Genomic DNA, 18919 nt, shown 5'->3' on the forward strand with positions numbered 1-18919 from the left:
TATTTTTAAGGTTAGAATCATTAGCTACAAAAGCCAAATACAAACATCTCAAACAAAATGACAAGAAACCAAGTGTCCTAGACCAATATTTACCTATCTTCTTACAGTTTTTAAAGCTTTTATGTGTGCACTCTCTCTCATGATTCCCACAGCAAGCCATGAAGTTGTTAAGGCAGGATTCTCTTCTATTCATAAATGAAGAAATTGCATCATAAATCGCAAAGCAAAACAAAAACTCATATCTTGTAACTCACAACCAGTGCATTACACCATGCTGCCCCCAACAGATACAAGAACCAGCTTATTAAAAACAAAACAAGCCAAAAAACTGGGGCAACTTGTTGATAATATATGTGGGAAGATACAAGCAATCTTCAAAAGTTTTCCATGATTATATTGTAAAGCCTCCCTATAATGAAAATCATACCATCAAACTTTAGCGATGACCATTAAGCTTTACATACCTTACCTGTAATAGCCTTCCTCTCCTACATTTTCAATTTTTTACATAAAAGTTGAGATAGGCTTTCAAGATAAACATAAAAATATACTTAAGTTACAACACTGAAACAAAACGTGATCAGGAACAAGACTCAGATTGAGCCCTGCATATATTATACTCATGTTCAAAACTGAGTAATACCAGCCGGGCGTGGTGGCTCACGCCTGAAATCCCAGCACTTTGGGAGGCCAAGGCAGACGGATCACAAGGTCAGGAGATTGAGACCATCCTGGCTAACACGATGAAATCCCGTCTCTACTAAAAATACAAAAAATTAGCCGGGCATAGTGGCGAGCGCCTGTAGTCCCAGCTACTGGGGAGGCTGAGGCAGGAGAATGGCATGAACCCGGCAGGTGGAGCTTGCAGTGAGCTGAGATCATGCCACTGCACTCCAGCCTGGGTGACAGAGCAAGACTTCGTCTCAAAAAACAAAAAAACAAACAAACAAACAAAAAAAACTGAGTAATGCCAATATTTTTGTAATATAGAGAAAGTCTTGAAAACATACACCTGTCACTTCAATTTCAGTGATATAACTCACATGCAGCACGACAACTTTAAACCTAACCACTCTTTCATACCCTGCCATCTTCTGCATACTTAAGCACAAATATCATGGACTCTAATGTGAAATACTTTAAATAATGGGAAAAAAACTAGTATGTTTCTAATTGAACAACAATATTCAGATGAAAAACAGAAAGCATACATATTTGTTGCAGTCTCATTAAGAATACTGGGTGATAAATTGGGTGAATATTGGGTAATGAATTGAATCCTTTAAACAGAACACATGAACACTAAGAGTTTAAGCCCTGGAAGTAAGGATGATTTGAGAAAGAGAAGAAATCACAGATAACAGTAACTATCTTGACTAAAAAATAACAACTATCTCACTATTTGTTGATACATAAATTCCATTAAAAAGAAGATAAAGCCAACATTAAAAGGTTTAAACTGCACTTCAACTCATTCATATTAAAGTCTAATAATTAGTCTGTCAACCATTTGATGGATATAAAATCCTTTACTATTCTTTGATAGGGTAACCCTAACCACCTACCTGAACCAGAAAAGAAATCTAATCATGAAATTTAACCATGGGAAAAAGAGAAAAGAGCGCAGAAAAAGAAAGCTTTAAAAAGATGCTTGCCCAGGCACAGTGGCTCACACCTGTAATGCCAGCTCTTTGGGAGGCAGAGGTGTTAGAGGCGCTTGAGCCAGAGAGACTCCATTTTGAGTGAGGGCTAGGAAAATGAGGCTGAGACCTGCTGGGCTGCATTCTCAGAAAATTAGGCATTCCTAGCCTCTAGATATTTACGGTTAAAGGAACAAATTAATAACATTTACAAAAACAGACCCAGACTTGGGAGTGTCCACATATCCCAATATCTGAAGAACAAAGGCATTCCTAATTTTGCTTTAACAATAATATCAATTCTTGCAAAATATAGTAATTAAGAAAATTAATCCTTTATCACAACACAAACCCTTGTAGCAGTGCACATCTCCCCATATACACAGGCATTATACCTAGGGTGGATGCGTTCCTCTTCTGACTTTGAGGAATGTCCTACTCTGTCTATGGAGTAGCTGTCCTTTCACCACTTTACCTTCTTAATAAACTTGCTTTCGCTTTGCACTGCAGACTCACCCTGAATTCTTTCTTGTGTGAAATCCAAGAACCCTCTCTTGGGGTCTAAATCAGGATCCCTTTCCTGTAACAGAGGCGGGTGGATCACTTGAGATCAGGAGTTCAAGATCAGCCTAACCAACATGGTGAAACCCCATCTCTACTAAAAATACAAAATTAGCCAAGCACGGTGACACACACTTGTAGTCCCAGCTACACAGGAGGCTGAGGCAGGAGAATCACTTGAACCCAGGAGGTGGAGGTTGGCATGAGCCGAGATTGTGCTATTGCACTACAGCCTAGGCAACAAGAGCTAAACTCCATCTCAAAAAAATAAAAATAAAAAAAAGATGGTTAACTTCTCAGACTTCACAATTTGGTCTAAAACAATCTCAACTTACCCTTAAATGGGGTAAGACAAATAGAAGTTATTCAAATAGTTTTTCTAACATTCGTAATTGAAAATTTCTGACTACTATAATTTAAAACAGATTTTATTAGAAGGAAGGTTCAGTTTCAGAGCATTTGTTAATCGAGGTATTTGTAGGCAGTACAGTTTTGTTTTTTTTTTTTTTGAGACAGAGTCTCGCTTTGTCACCCAGACTGGAGTGCAGTGGCGCGATCTCAGCTCACTGCAAGCTCCGAGGCCTCCCGGGTTCACAACATTCTCCTTCCTCAGCCTCCCAAGTAGCTGGAACTACAGGTGCCCGCCACCACGCCCAGCTAATTTTTTGTATTTGAGACGGCGTTTCACCATGTTGGCCAGGATGGTCTCAATCTCCTGACCTCGTGATCCGCCCGCCTCGGCCTCCCAAAGTGCTGGGATTACAGGTGGGAGCCACCGCGCCTGGCAGCAGTAAAGTTTTCTTACTGCCTTTGACTTCAAGGTAAGCAAAGGCCAAATTCTTGACCAGGGCACTGGATTTGTGAAATTGTCACATAAACTCTTTTTCTATAAAGTAATGGCTTCTTATTTCTCTTGATTTCTTCACGTTAAAATTTGGGTTTTGTGCCATAAATGTTAAACCTAATATATGTTCACTTTATATATATTCATGTAATCACCATGTCACTTCCTTAGGAAAGGCTTCCCAAACCCTCTACACTAGAATAGATCCTCTTGTAAACAGCCTAGTAACACTCCGTATGTCTTCTTAATAGCACTTATCACAGATAATTTTGTGTGCATTTATTTTAAGTTTATCTTCCCCCTTCACTGTTAACCTCCATGTTCCCCTCACTCCAGTATTGCTTACTCTCATGTAATATTTGATGAATGAAATAAGGGTAGAAAAGAGACAGTGAAAGGAAATGAAGATTCAGAGTAAATACAGTTATATTACATTCCACGGGCTCTAAATGCAGCTAGGGGCACAGTGAAATTCGGCTGGTTCTGGTTAATTCAGTGCCTCCTATGCTTGCGAGTTTCTGACATGCGGGTCTGAAAAAAAAATAGTCCCGTGTGTATTTCCTTCAAGGTTTAAAAATTGAAGCTAATCAGAACAAGCCTTCCTTCATCACTGCCAAGAGGTGCAGAATCTTTCAAGGAAACTCCCAAAGTGGATTAATCACAATCCAAACCCCCAAAATCAAGTAAGAATCAAGAAACCAAAGCAACCTGACAAATCCAATGAGTCAAAAGACTATACAAAATAAATGAAAGTTGAAAAAATTCAGCATTCTTATAAAAGGAACATGCTCAAATTTGATGATACTTGATTTAGCACTCTTCCTTAATACTTTTCTTTCATATATAAATTATTTTAGGTCCATTTAAGGTCCATTTCCTTTTTTTTTTTTTTTTTTGAGATGGACTCTCGCTCTGTCGCCAGGCTGGAGTCCAGTGGCGCAATCTAGGCTCATTGCAACCTCCGCCTCCAGGTTCCAGTGATTCTCCTGCCTCAGCCTCCCTAGTAGCTGGGACTACAGGCACGTGCCAAGGTGCCCGGCTAATTTTTGTATTTTTAGTAGAGATGGGGTTTCACCATGTTGGCCAGACTGGTCTCAAACTCCTGACCTCAGGTGATTCGCCCAGCTTGGCCTCCCAAAATGCTGGTATTACAGGCGTAAGCCAACCCGCCCAGCCACTAAATATTTTTCAATACTCCTATGAGCCAAGTTAGTTAAAATCTTCTTTAATTTATTTCAATTATTGATTCCCCTCAAGTATAATTATGAGGAAGACAGAGCCTCACATATAGTATATAAGATCAATTCACCATACTAACTTGACTAATTAATTATTCAGGGTCACTAACAAATACTTATTAACTATATTCCTAGTATCCAAAGATAAAAGAGATTCATTTCCTATTACCTGAAGGAAAAAATACACAAACCTCAATCACAATATTGCTTAAGAGCGTATCAATGAGTAGAAAGAAAACTAAGATTAGTGATTAATTAAAAGGCAATTTAAAAGTTTAACCTACGGTCAATAGAGATTTGAATTAAGTCTTTAATACAGTACTGTATTATGTACTAGATTACGATAATGGAAGAATAATAAATCTAAAATATTATAAGACCCTTAATCATCAAACCATCGACCACTATTAGGCATTCTATGTGCCCAGTTTAAGTCCTTGGGGATGAAAACATAATTCTCATTCACTATACTATAAAAGTAATGGAAGTAACTGTAATGTAAGAAATTGTACTGACATTTTCAAAAGACTTTCTTAAAACTATTTTATTTAGTTCTTTATTAAACCATCACTTCAATTAACTCCCCTTCCCTAATTACCACCCATCACCTGCCTATCACCTAAGTACTCAATAACTAATAAGATAATTAACAAATGATCAATCTATTGTCAAGGTCTTACCACATTTTTTACTTCCAAAGCTTATACAGATAGATTTATACAACATAAGTCTGTGTTCCAGCCTTTCAATCCACATTGTCTTTTCATAATCAAGAAAAGAAAGTATCCATATACTTGCTTACGCACAAATTGAGGCACGAATTTTTTTCTCGAAGTCATAACTCATAAAACAAGAGTTATCTTTTATGTATTCCACAGAAATATGCTTTTTTTTTTTTTTTTTTTTTTTACAATCTGGCTGTTGTACAATTTAAGATATTCCCCAGAAATCAAGAGCTTTGGAGACCATGGAATTGTAAATCTGCGCATAATCCCCCTTTGATTTTTGCTTGAGACCTATTTTATGGGGGTGTAAATAAGGGGCTCACTTTATCTTTCTATTCAATAACTAAACGATTTTTACATTACATTATCACGTAATGTTTCCAATGAAAAGCAGATATATAAGACCTATTTTATAGGCTCCAGAAAATACCCCTGATAAAAAATCTTCCTTCTTGTTGGGACTCAGAATACAACACCCCAAAATGAAGGCCTCAGAAGCAGCCTTAGAAGCAGAATTTTTTTTCCTGACCTTCTCCTGCTCTCCTGTCTCCTAGTCCCATTCTCCTCTGAGCTAGCCTTAGAAACTAGAATTTTCCGCAAGGCAGGTCATAAAAACCAGAACCTATTTTCCCCAAAGTCGGCCAGAAAATCTTAAAATATCATACTAACTTTCCCTTCGCCTTTCCATGTAAAAACTGGCCATAAAGAAACTATCTGACCTACCTTGTTTGACTGTAAGTCATAAGCCCCCATTCCAGAGACGGTCCTACCCCACACCCAAAAGAAAAGAATGAATGCTCAGAGAGGTCAAGAAGAATCTAGACAAACAGGCCTTGCTTCCCCAATCAGTCTATTAGCATTAGCATTATTGTCCAATCACATTTCTACATAGCTGTCTATACTTTGTTGAACATAAGCATAAAAACAGATAATTTCCCCTGTATTTTGGGGTCTTCATTCTGAAGGCTCCCGTGTATACATGTTAAATAAATTGGTACATGCCCTTTCTCCTATTAATCCATCTGCCTCCTGTCAGTGATTTTTGGTGAACCTTCAGAGGGCCAAGGGGAAAGCTCTCCATTGGTCCCTACACCAGCTTGCCTTTGGAGCTTCTCCATTTCTAGCAATAATGGCAACTGCAACAATCTGACTTAACAGCCTAGAAGTATAAACAAGTCCTCACACTGCCCCAATATCCTTGGTCTCTAAGTCCCGTTCATTCTGCCTGCAAAATGCCTCTAGAACTGCCCTTTCATTTTCTCTGGCAGACCTGCCAAATATCTCTTCACTCCTGCACTATTCATGAGTTCATTCATTCATACTTTCACTCATTTAGACACATACTAAGCATTTAATGAGGTACTACACGAGTTTAAACACAAACCACTGTTTTAACAGGAGATGGAGACACAGATCATAATTAATACACTATTATCCTATTTAACTCCTCACAACAGACCTTAAAAAATGGGTACAATCATCTTCTGCAAAGCAAGGAGACTAAGGCTCCATGCAATTCAATAATTTTTCTAAAGATTCTATTGATAGTAAATTGCAGGGTGAGATTCCACAGGAGTTCTGACTCTTTATACCACTTAGTGAATCTACTGCATCAATTTCTCAAACATCTTTCCTATCTAGTCTTCCCAGTGTTACCATATTTAGCATCTGAAAGCATTATTTTGTACTTACAAAATACAAAATTTGTTAAAAAAAAAAAAAAAACTCAATAGCATGCACACAAAAAAACCCTCAATGGTTCCTTTAGCCTGTCCTTCAGTCTGACTTTCAGTCAAAAAAAAAAAAAAAAAAACCATGAGAACTGAATCCTGTCTTTTTCCTTACTAGATTTAAATCTTGTGAATCATTTAATGTCTCTAACCTTCAGTTGTCTTACCTATAAAACGGGGATAAGAAGCTGGAGTTGTGTAAGGGTTAAAAAAGATGTTAAGGACTAAGCACATAATAAACATAAGTTGTTATCGTTCACAACTCCTGTATGCAAACGTTCTGTTATAGACAATATATGCATTGCCTCTCTTACGAAACCACTTAGTTTTCTGCCTCAATTTACATTATCCTCCCTCCTCTCCATTAAGAATAGGTATGCTATAAATATCTACTGCATGAATCAATGTCTGTACAGCCTTATACTCAAGGCACAAGTCAAGGACCACTTACTTCAAGAGGCTTCCCCTACCCATCTTCCATGAACTTCACTCTTAAGTGCCACCAGAGAAGAGAGGAAGAAAAATATGCATAACTATTCAAAACCTATGATAAACTAGATGTGATACATCATCAATGCACTATTTCATATAATTCTCAAAAAGATAAAGTAACATATATAAAGTCAAACAGCTGGTAAATGAAGAGCTGAGATTCAAACCCTGATACCCCAATCCCTTTTTTTGGTCTGTTTGTTTGTTTTGTTTTGTGACAGAGTTTTGCTCTTGTTTCCCAGGCTGGAGTAAAATGACGCAATCTCAGCTCACTACAACCTCCGCCTCCCAGATTCAAGTGATTCTCCTGCCTCAGCCTCCCAAGTAGCTGGGATTATAGACATGTGCACCACGCCCGGCTAATTTTATATTTTTAGTAGAGATGGGGTTTCACCATATTGGTCAAGTTGGCTGGTCTCGAACTCCTGACCTCAGGTGATCCACATGCCTTGGGCTCCCAAAGTGCTGGGATTACAGGTTTGAGCCACCGCACCCCGCCTGATCCCTTTTTAAAGCCCAATTTCTTTCCACCACACCACCTTGCATCTTAGTACATGGGGGTATACATTTAATCAACTATCCAACACTTACAAAGAAAACAGCTATATGCTCCAAGTAGCACCACCCACACCTACATGGATAACTGAAACAAAACTGTCACGAAATAATGCTTATCCTTAGTACGCGCAATGTGTTCTAACATTTTTTATTTTCTTCCATTTCATTTAATATAAAATAAAATGCTATTCAGTTCCCACTAATTTTATTTCACAACTACTGATGAGTAGCAACCCAAATTTTCAAATACACAGATGTAAGGGTACAAGGCCACATGAGATGGAAAATTTATCCTCAATAAGTACTTAATCTTGTTGGAGATATAGTAGTAAAACACAACTCCTTTCCTGAACACCCCAACCTACCTTGTTAGAGTAGGAGTAGGAGAACCTATGCTCCTGTTGCTGCCCTGAACTTCCCTATCATAGACTATAATCCATAAATTGTCTAAGCTATTGATATAACAAGTATCAGGCATTCAACAAATATTTGTTAAGTGAATGAATTAATGAATGAAAAGTGCTATGGATTTTCAAAGGGAGAAGTAGACAGCATAAACTCTCTTTCCACCTATATTATAATCCTCTGAGGGCAGGAACAATCTTTTGTATAGTTGTGTATCAAGAGCTCAATAATGTTTGTAGATGTTTTATTTTTTACACATCTGAGCCTTATGCATTGAGCTGTGGTTGCACCACTGCACTCCAGCCAGAATGGCAATGCAACAAGACCGTATATCCAAAAAGAAAAAGGAAAAATCTGAGACATACGCTGGCCACAGTGAATGTGGAAAAGCAGATAAACATGAATCTTTGCCAAAGAAAATCGAGGAAAAAATTTCCAGCTCCAATAATAATTATTGGCCTCTACTCTAGATCTTTATTATTCAAAGTGCAGCCCCCACCATCAGCATTACCACGAGTTTGTGAGGAAAGCAGAGGTTCAGGCCCCACCGGGACCTAATGAATTAGAACCTCCGTTTTAACATAATCCTCGGAGGATTCCTAACATACATGAAAATTTGAGAAGCATCAGTCTATACAATAAAAATGAAACAGATGCCTGCAACCTCCGACAAAGTCATCACCTTCTCCTATGTTATCTCTGAAATATATAATCAGACTTTTCAAGAAGTACTACAGATACAGCCATGACACACTTTCAGGAACATTAGGGTATAAATCTAAATTACTTCAATGAGAAATAATAATTGATCATCTGCTGAATATCGAAATTCTTAGAAGACATACAAAAAATATGATCTGTCTTCTTAGGACACAAACTCTGTAAGGCAAGAAAACGAGACAATGCACTTCAATGGCCAAAGTAATAATAAATCTTTAATATCAAGGATAAGGTTATTGAAAAAAAGATTTTGGCGAGAACATTGAAGAGCATCTGTAATAGTCCTCAGGGTTACATATACATATTGCCAAATATTTCCTATTAATTGGCCCGTATGTAAAGCTGTGTAAAAGGTCCTAGGTGACACAAAGTCAGATGTCCTAACCAAGTTCACTCACTGAAAGACTGGCATCACCCTTTAAATCACCACACACAATCTCAACCCAGGAGTCTGTTCTGTGAACTTGCAAAAACACTTGCAAAACCCCAAATCACAATCCTATCATCTCAAAACTGAGTCAAGATCTGAGGCCACAGGGACTTCAGGGTCAAATATGCCTTCTTCATTTAAAAAAAAAAAAAGTCAAAATAAAACAGGGGAAACCAGATGAGGAAAGCTTGCAGGTACTTCTCATAGCCTCGCTGACCTACAAATACCTCTCCATCACAAGGCAGGCCAGAGGAAAATAACGCTAGTCTTTGAATTAACGTTTTTAAGCGTCCTCAACTTAATTCTAAAAGTTGGGAGCCCATCCTCTTCCTAGCAACAGGCATTCAGATGACAGCTCAACCTCTAATTCCCCTCCTCCTTCTCCCTCGCAGGAATTGGTATATCCTCCCCAAGCGACCTCCGCCTTCCCCCCACCCGCCCCCCAAAACACTCCGACCCCTCCAAAAGAGAGCCCGACACAAGGCAAGTCCCCCAGAGCCCCTCGGGATCACCAACTGCAGCCCCTGGCCCATCCTCCACATTAAACTCGCCCTGCGGGAGGGGTGACGGGTCTCACCAAGTACAGAGGAGCATAGATCTTCAGGGACTCCTCCAGGGCGCCCCCGGTGATCTGCAGGAAGGAGACCCGGCAGGAAGGGTGCCAAGTGTGGCCAATCTCATAGCAGTTATGAGGGATGGACTTGCTGAGGGCCGCCATGACGAGGAACAGCGCGGAGGAGACGGGAGGGGGAGAGCCTGCGCCCTGCAGGGAGGGGCGCCAGAGCCCAGCCGCCAGCCTCTTGCCCGGCCAGCAGCCGGAGGCGCGGAATGGAGGGGAAAGGTCACGAGAGCGGGGTTACTGTGGGCCAAAGTCCTCGGATGTTGAGCGCTCGGCGTATCGCAGCTTAAGGGGGCGGGACGTGCACCGGGAGGCGGAGAGAGGCGGCGCGTGCGCGCTCCCTCAAGAGGCCTTCCGCTGGGGCGCGCTCCCGCGCGGCGGCGCAGCTGGGTGAGCGGAGGTAGAATGGATCTTCGCCCCCAGAGCCGAGGCTGTAAGCGAGGGAGCGCAGCTCGGGGACGCGCCGCCTCCCCACCCCCGCAATGCCGTGCCCGGCTCCGGGGCGCGAGCGCTCTGGCAGGTGCGCAGTAGGAGGTGGCTTGGGTCAAATTGTGCTTCAGCTTCCAACGCCAAGCCAAGTAGAGCGGAGGGGAGTGGAAGAAAGGGATTAAATGTCTTTGTTGGGAGCCGCTGGGGGAAGAGGGTTGCCAGAGGAATGCCTGAGACAAACGTCCTCCCCAGCACTACGAGCTCGCCTTCCCGAGAGCCCCAGGTAATAAACAGCTACGGCTGCCCGCCAGTTGCAACTGAACTGCCCGCAGGTGCTGGGCTTTCCAAGCTCTGTGGTACCTGGAAAGGCTTGAAAAGTCTCAGCTATGCTCACACCCCGACCGTGTGTGGGGAAGGGCAATAGGTGATCCTGTCCAAACCTTACGCCACGGAGCAATCCTGTCTACAGCATCCTTGATAGGTGCTTGTCAACCAAACACCACACTGAGTAGAGGCGGCAGTCGTGTGTTAGAACGCAGACCTGGGTAGGGAGCTTGGCCAACAATTAGCAAGACAAGGGTCGTGTGTTGCTTGAGTCATATAACCCCTCAGTCAATTTCCTCGCATATAACATACCTACCAGTTTCTTTGGAATTCTAAATTCCATAGTCTCTTAAAGCAGAAACGAACTACCTTTAGAAGAATTGCATTCTAATCTCCTAGTCTTCATTCATTCATCTACAAATATTTACTGAGTCATTACTATTTTCCAGGCACTGTGCTAAGGAAACAAACAGAAACAAGAGACACGACAAGGTATTTATTTTCGCGAAACTAGCATTCTAGAGGGAGAAGACAGCAAATAAAAAGGAAACTGAACAAGATAATGTCAGATAGGTGTAGTTGTCTGAACAAAATAAAAGAGAAATACTCAGATGAAAAGTCCAAAACAACAATGGCAAAAAGATAAAAGTGTCTTTCTCTCAGGTAAAGGTAGGCAGTCCTAGAATAAAATGGTGGCTCCATAACGATTAGGGAATCCCAGCCTCTTTGTGACAGTTTGCTATGCCATCTGCTACCTGTGATTTCCACCCTGACTTAGAAAATAACTCTGTCACCTAACATGACATCAACATGCTGGTCAGGAAGACCAGCAAAAGGGGAAGAGAGGCCAGCCACGGTGGCTTACACCTGTAATCCTAGTACTTTGAGAGGCTGAGGTGGGTGGACCACTTGAGGTCAGGAGTTTGAGACCAGCCTGGCCAACATGGTGAAACCCCGTCTCTACTAAAAATACAAAAATTTGCTGGAAGTGGTGACGCGCTCCTGTAATCCTAGCTACTCAGGGGCTGAAGCAGAAGAATTGCTTGAACCCAGGAGGCAGAGGTTGCAGTGGGCCAAGATCACACCACTGCACTCCAGCCTGGGTGACAGAGAGAGACTCCGTCTCAAAAAAAGGAGGGGGGGGGTCGGGGGAGAGAAGAGCATATTTCCTCTTTTTAAGAAAACTTCCCAGAAAATCCATACAAACTACTGCGACTTACGTTCCTTGGACAAAGCTTGATCACATGGCCACACTTCATTGCAAGAGAGGACGGCAAATACAATCTTTTTTAACTAATTGGACAAATACCCAGCTAACATTTGAGGTTTTATTACTGAGCAAAATGGAAAAAAACAGATATTAGAGGCAACTAGCAGTGTCTGCCGTAGTTCTATGTCTCTGGCTACCCAAATATCCGGGCATATCATTCTTTCTACAGACAGATATACCTTCCCTTTTCCAAGGAAGACAACCTAAAATCCCATCCAGTCGCTGAATCCTAGCCAAAGTCCAGAATATTCCTGAGGACCAGATGCAGATCTCAAAGTTATCCTCCCCCTCAACACATCCAACATACAATGGTAGAATAGGAACAAGATAATCACAATTTTTTTCAAATCTCCAATTCAGAAACTAAGAAGATCAAAAACACAGCATAAACTTACCCAAAAAATTACAGAAATACCAGTGCAGGCTTATTTTTTTCAGTAATCCATTCCTGAAAATCTATGATCCTTCCACAAGAAAATGCTAAATAGCAACTTAGTTTTAAATGGGAAAAAATAAAATGCATTACATATCAACCAAAAAATTCTTAAGTATTTAAAATATAGTATCAAGTATTAACAAAAAATATCATGTTAAGATGTACAATAGTACACAAATAACATCTTATTCACCAAACAATTAATATGGACTGGGCACGGTGGCTGACGCCTGTAATCCCAGCACTTTGGGAGGCTGAGCTTGGTGGATCACCCGAGGTCACAAGTTCAAGACCAGCCTGGCCTATGGTGAAACCCCATCTCTACTAAAAATACAAAAAGTAGTCAGGCATGGTGGTGGACACCTGTAATCCCAGCTACTCAGGAGGCTCTGACAGGAGAATCACTTGAACCTGGGAGGTGGAGGTTGCAGTGAGCCAAGATGGCACCACTACACTCCAACCTGGGCAAGATAACAAGACTCCGTCTCCAGAAAAAAAAAAAAAAAAATTGTTAACTCTCAGTTGTTTCTGAATGTAATAGCACAATACAGTTTGCATGCCTGATAATAAACAATATGTTTACTCTGTGGGCCCAGCAATTACACATTAATAAATAAGGAAAACTTAAAATTACAGTTAAAACCAGGTAGTTTCTTTTAGTTAACTGTCTTTTGTTTGTTTTGAGACGTGGTCTCTGCTGCCCAGGCTGAAGTACAGTGGCACAATCATGGCTCACAGCAGTCCATATCTCCTGGGCTCAGGAGATCCTCCTGAATCAGCCTCCTGAGTAGCTGGGACTACAAGTACACCACCACACCTGGCTAATGTTTTTAAATTATTTGTAGAGATGGGGTCTCCCTATGTTACCGAGACTACTCTTGAACTCCCTCGGCTCAAGCTGTCCACCCATCTCAGCCTCCCAAAGTGCTGGGATTACAGGGGTGCACCAACACACCTGGTTCTAATTAACTGTTAAATGGAGACTTGAAGCATAAAGAAATTTGAGAAAAACGGAATGGTGCCAAGGAGGACAAAGCTGATGAGTTGGGTGGCAAATGAGGTGATTTCAGGGAAACTCCCAAGTTCAAAAGAAAGGACACTCTTATCTTTTCTAGTGCTGCTATGCAGATTCCAAAATACGAAGGCATTGATAAATCCTCAGGGGAGATGATTTATGCTTTAGGATGCAAAACAAATTGCAAAAAGGAGTAGTCAACCAGTAGCTTACATTTGTAAATTTCTTTACATGGTATTATAAGATATAGCAGGCTGTTTTTTAAAAGAAAGCCTTCCCATCATGTCACCATTAAGTTTAAAGATAATGTTGTGTCCAGAATTGGTGGGTTCTCGATCTCACTGACTTCAAGAATGAAACCACAGACCCTCACGGTGAGTGTTTCTGTTCTCCAAGATAGTGTGTCTGGAGTTCGTTCCTTCTGATGTTCGGAGGTGTTCGGAGTTTCTTCCTTCTGGCAGGTTCTCAGTCTCACTGGCCTCAGGACTGAAGCTACAGACCTTCACAGTGAGTGTTACAGCTCATAAAGGCCGTGCGGACCCAAAGAATGAAAGAACAAACCTTCCACACTGTGGAAGGCGACCAGACCAGCTTGCCACCGAGTGATTCCTGCAGCCTGCTTTTTATTCCTTTGTCGGCCCCACCCACATCCTGCTGATTGGTCCATTTTACAGAGAGCTGATTGGTCCATTTTACAGAGCACTGATTGGTCCATTTTGACAGAGTGCTGATTGGTGCATTTGCAATCCCTGAGCTAGACACAGAGTGCTGATTTGTGTGGTTACAATCCTTTAGCTAGACACAAAGTGCTAGCCAGAAAGGTTCTCCAAGTCCCCACTAGGTTAGCTAGATACAGAGTACTGATTGGTGTATTTACAAACCCTGAGCTAGACAGAGTGCTGATTGGTGCGTTCACAGTCCTCCAGCTAGAGACACAGAGTGCTAGACAGAAAAGTTATCCAAGTCCCCACTAGGTTAGCTAGATACAGAGTACTGACTGGTGTATTTATGAACCTTGAGCTAGACACAGGGTGCTGATTGGTGTATTTACTATCCCTTAGATTGTAAGAGTGAGGCTCCAGCATGGCAGGATGCAGGTCCTGAGCTCTGCCCTGCAGGGAGGCAGCTGAGGCCCAGTGAGACATTGATGGCAGCGTGGTGGGCCGGCACTGCTGGGGGACCCCGCACACCCTCTGCAGCTCCTTGCCAGGGTGCTAAGCCCCTCACTGCCCTTGGCCGGCAACGCCAGCCGGCCACTCCGAGTGCGGGCAGCCGAGCCCACGTTCACCCGGAACACTCGCTGGCCCACGAGCACTGTGGGCAGCCCTGGTTCCCACCCGCAGCTCTCCCTCCACACCTCCCTGCAAGCAGAGGGAGCAGGCTCAGCCCCCAGCCAGCCCAGAGAGGGGCTCCCACAGTGCCATGGCAGGCTGAAGGGCTCCTCAAGCGCCACCAGAGTGGACGCCAAGGCAGAGACACCGGGAGCAAGGGCTGCTAGCACGTTGTCACTTCTCAATGTTAAACATTGCATCTGCATGGGTTATTCATTCTTTTAGGCTAGCTATGACAGTGGTTTGATTGGATACTTTCTGGGGGCTTCATTGTTTCTTCTTTTTCATTAAGAAAAGGCGAGGAGGGCTTTAGCGTTCATCAACAAGGTGAAGCAAAGAATTTCTCTAGGCCAGGTGCGGTGGCTCATGCCTGTTGTAATCCCAGCACTTTGGGAGGCTGAGGCATGCAGATCACGAGGTCAGGAGATCAAGACCATCCTGGCTAACAGAGTGAGACTCCTTCTCTACTAAAAAAAAAAAAAAAATACAAAAAATTAGCCGGGCGTGGTGGCGAGTGCCTGTAGTCCCAGCTACTCAGGAGGCCAAGGCAGGAGAATGGCGTGAACCCTGGAGGCAGAGCTTGCAGTGAGCTGAGATCGGGCCACTGCACTCCAGCCTGGGCGACAGAGTGAGACTCTGTCTGAAAAAAAAAAAGTTTCTCCAATGAAAGTGCACAGTGAATGAAGAAAACTATTCTGGCAATTTATGATGGAATTCAAAGGCTTTGAAGAAACGCCAATATGAAAATTGTTGCTCCTTTCTGTGTGTTGGAAGAATGAAAAAAAAAAAGTTGTTGCTCTTGTAGGATTCTAGTTTTGCTGATGTCAATGAAAAAGAATGGAAGAGCTCTTAGGATCTAATGCAGAGGATTCAACGACACTAAACTAGTTTATATCTACATGCAATCATTGTAGAAATAATTATCAGGCACAAGTACAATGGCAAAGTACGGCAAACTCGAAGTATGACATTGTAGTAGCTCTTGATTCCAGCAACAATCAATAACCAAGCTTCTCACAACAGTTACATATGATTCTGATTTTCTTTTTTTCTTTTCTTTTTTTTTTTTTTTTGAGACACAGTCTTGCTCTGTCACCCAGGCTGGAGTGCAATGGCATGATCTTGGCTCACTACAACTTCTGCCTCCTGGGCTCAAGCGATTCTTCTGCCTCAGCCTCCCGACTAGCTGAGATTAGCAGTGCCCACCACCACACCCATCTAATTTTTGTATTTTTAGTAGAGATGGGGTTTTGCCATGTAGTCCAGGCTGGTCTCGAACTCCTGACCTTAGGTAATCCACCTGCCTCGGCCTCCCAAAGTGCTGGGATTACAGGCATGAGCCACCATGCCCAGCAATAATTCTGATTTTCTACTAATTTTTGTTGCAACATAATTCAGATTTTTCCTGACATCATTTGATTTAAAATACTGAGTTTCTAAGATGTAAATATAAATTTAAATATTCAAATCTGGAATATTAAAACATAATATGCCCTTTCAGTACAAGTAGGCAGTGTGTCTGCCAATACAATTCTCTTTAAGATTTTGGGGACTTCATGTATATCAAATTATAATCCACTCCAACAGAAAAAAAAAGCCCCACTCACAAACCTCTTTGAGACAGACACTTCCCATCTTGGGCTGAGAGTCAGAAAGCTGATGGAAAAGGCCCTTATACACTTAGAATTGCTTTTGTCTAGCTGAAATAGTCTAGGTAAAATGGCTTTAAATCTTTGTACAGTCTTTACAAAAAATCTAAATAGCTGCACCCTGGATTGTACCTTCCCCTCAAGGCAATGCCTTAGTTGTTTCACCATCTGGAGAGGCTGGAAGTGAAAAGCAGTTTTATTTTTGAACCCAAAGTTCCTAGACTATGTATATTTTCTCTAAATTTTGCTTAAAAATGAAATTGTTCCTTTTATATCTCACCTCTCTACATCTTATCCCATATAGGTTTTTTTTGTTTTGTTTTGGTTTTGTTTTGTTTTAATCAGTTGGCACTTTCAACAGTCTGTCTGGAAATTTCCTTAACCAAGTGCACCAGTTTGTTAGATATATTTTCTATTTTCTGCATTTCAGCAGGCAACAGTGTGGCTAAACTTTCTGCCACTGTATAACAGGGATCCCTTTTTCTCCAGCTTTTGATAACAATTTCGTCCCTTCAAGCCTTCAAAGATTATACAAAAAACTCTCAAGTGGCCTTACAAAATATTCAGGTACATACGCTGTCTAGAATTCTCAGTGTCTATATTAGTTTCATGATGTTACCAGTACTTGGAAGCTATAGCTAAGGACACCATCCTCTCCACATTAAACCCCTACCACTCCAACCACAGAATTTAAAAGTAAAAGATTTATAATTATTCTTTGAGAGGAAAAACACAAAATCAACATGTAGATGTATACAAGGAATGCTTTAGAGGCCAGCCACATCTCTCTAAAAACAGTAGACTTACGCAATAACATATCTATAGAAGAAAAGTGTATTGACAGAATTAGAAGATAAAAAAGGAGGAGCCACTGAGGCAATTCAGGTGCATACCTGGGAGTGAGAACTGCAGCCCAGGGACCTCAGGAATTAACCATGAAATGGGATGCATAGCTTCTCCTGGACAGATGTCATTAAACAATTGACTCATCTAACTAATGTTTTCTTTCTGAGAATAAAACAAACTTTTATTGTGGTTTGGCTTCCCATGCAGATCTATCTTGAGAGAGAGAATGATTATATATTAGGCAACAGATAACCTAGTTTGTATGAGAGGCTTTAATTTTATATTGTTATTTAAAAAATTGGCATCTTGATTTATACACTCATTTATAAGCTTGTTTTATATCACTTAGCCTGAGAAAGGAAGAGCCTCCCTGATATGCTGCCAAAACCAGGTTTTTAACCCTGGTTGTTTGTGGCAATGAATTCTGTATTAGCCAAGAATGGTTAGGCTATGCTGAGATACCACATACACTGTAAATCTCAGATAATTTAAAATAAGAAAGATTTATTTTGTGTTTACACAAATTCCAAAGCAGACTGGCCAGTTCTTCAGGGCAAGGGCAACCAGTGATTCAGGAATATAGCCTCTTCCATCTGCACTGGGCCTTCTGTGATCACTTTTTATTTTTTTTTCTTGCTTCTTTGATTTTTTATGTGTGCATAATTTTTAGTTCTTTTACATAGCTGCATGCACAAAATTTAAGTGTACAGCTCGATGAATTTTTAAATTTGCCTTTACGGAGACTACTATGTGCCCTGAGACTGCTATCTAGATGAAGAAAAAGTATTTCCATCACCCCTAGAAGGCTCTTTTGTGCCCCTTCCCAGTAGATACACCCGCAAACAGAGGTAACCACTATTCTCACTTCTAGCATCATAGCTTCATTTTGCCTGTTCCTAAAGCTAATGTTAACAAATGCATATGTTGAATATTTTTTGTGTCTGGCTTCCTTCACTCAAGATCTTGTGCATGTTGTTGTATGTAGCTATAGTTCATTCATTTTTATTGCTATATTGAGTTTATTGTATGAATATAGCACAATTTTTTTCATTTGAGGACATTTGTGTTGTTGCATGTTTGAACCTATTATGAATAACCCAGCAAGGAACATTCTTTTACTTGACTTTTGTAGACGTATGCTTTTGTTTTTCTTCAGCATATACTTAAGAGTAGATGTGCTGGGTCATGGAGCCAGCATACATTTAACTTTCGTAGATACCAATCACTGCTTTCGCTTTTAAGGGCCAGGCCTGGAAGTGGTTTACATCACTTCTGCTTACATCCCATTTCCAGAACTTAGTCACATGTCCCCAACCTAACCTCAAAGGAGGATGGAAAATGTAGTCCTTCCATAAAAACCAGGAAACGAAAATGAAATGAGATTTTGTTAAGCATTTTGCACCATCTCTGTCACAAATATCAATTGCAGGGTCAGGCTACCTGTAAGACAACCAGCTAACCTCCACTGATTCTCTTCCATCTTTGTGGACTGTATGACTCTCTTTTCTTAAATGAATATATGTACAATAGTATAGCTTACTATAAATGAACTAATGCAAACTAATCATCATCACTTAGTGTGTGTGCTATACATGTCTCTGTGTGTGTGTGTGTGTATATATATGTATACATACTTTTTTTTTTTTTTTTTTTTTTT

General features: G+C 41.1%; 1 protein-coding gene and 1 pseudogene across 1 annotated transcript in view; both read right to left on the reverse strand.

The window, feature by feature from the left end:
- The window catches only part of TMEM135 (transmembrane protein 135), a 276833-nt gene extending 266569 nt beyond the window's left edge, over positions 1-10264 (reverse strand). The window contains exon 1 of the mRNA XM_011984902.1: positions 9921-10264. Coding sequence (XP_011840292.1) covers positions 9921-10061 — 141 coding nt within the window. The 5' untranslated portion in view covers positions 10062-10264. The remainder of the gene's footprint in view (positions 1-9920) is intronic.
- A 6955-nt stretch (positions 10265-17219) lies between these two features.
- LOC105543158 overlaps positions 17220-18919 on the reverse strand; it is a 14410-nt pseudogene continuing 12710 nt past the window's right edge.

Source organism: Mandrillus leucophaeus, unplaced genomic scaffold (assembly GCF_000951045.1).
Source record: "Mandrillus leucophaeus isolate KB7577 unplaced genomic scaffold, Mleu.le_1.0 Scaffold276, whole genome shotgun sequence".
Classification (NCBI taxonomy): Eukaryota; Metazoa; Chordata; class Mammalia; order Primates; family Cercopithecidae; genus Mandrillus; species Mandrillus leucophaeus.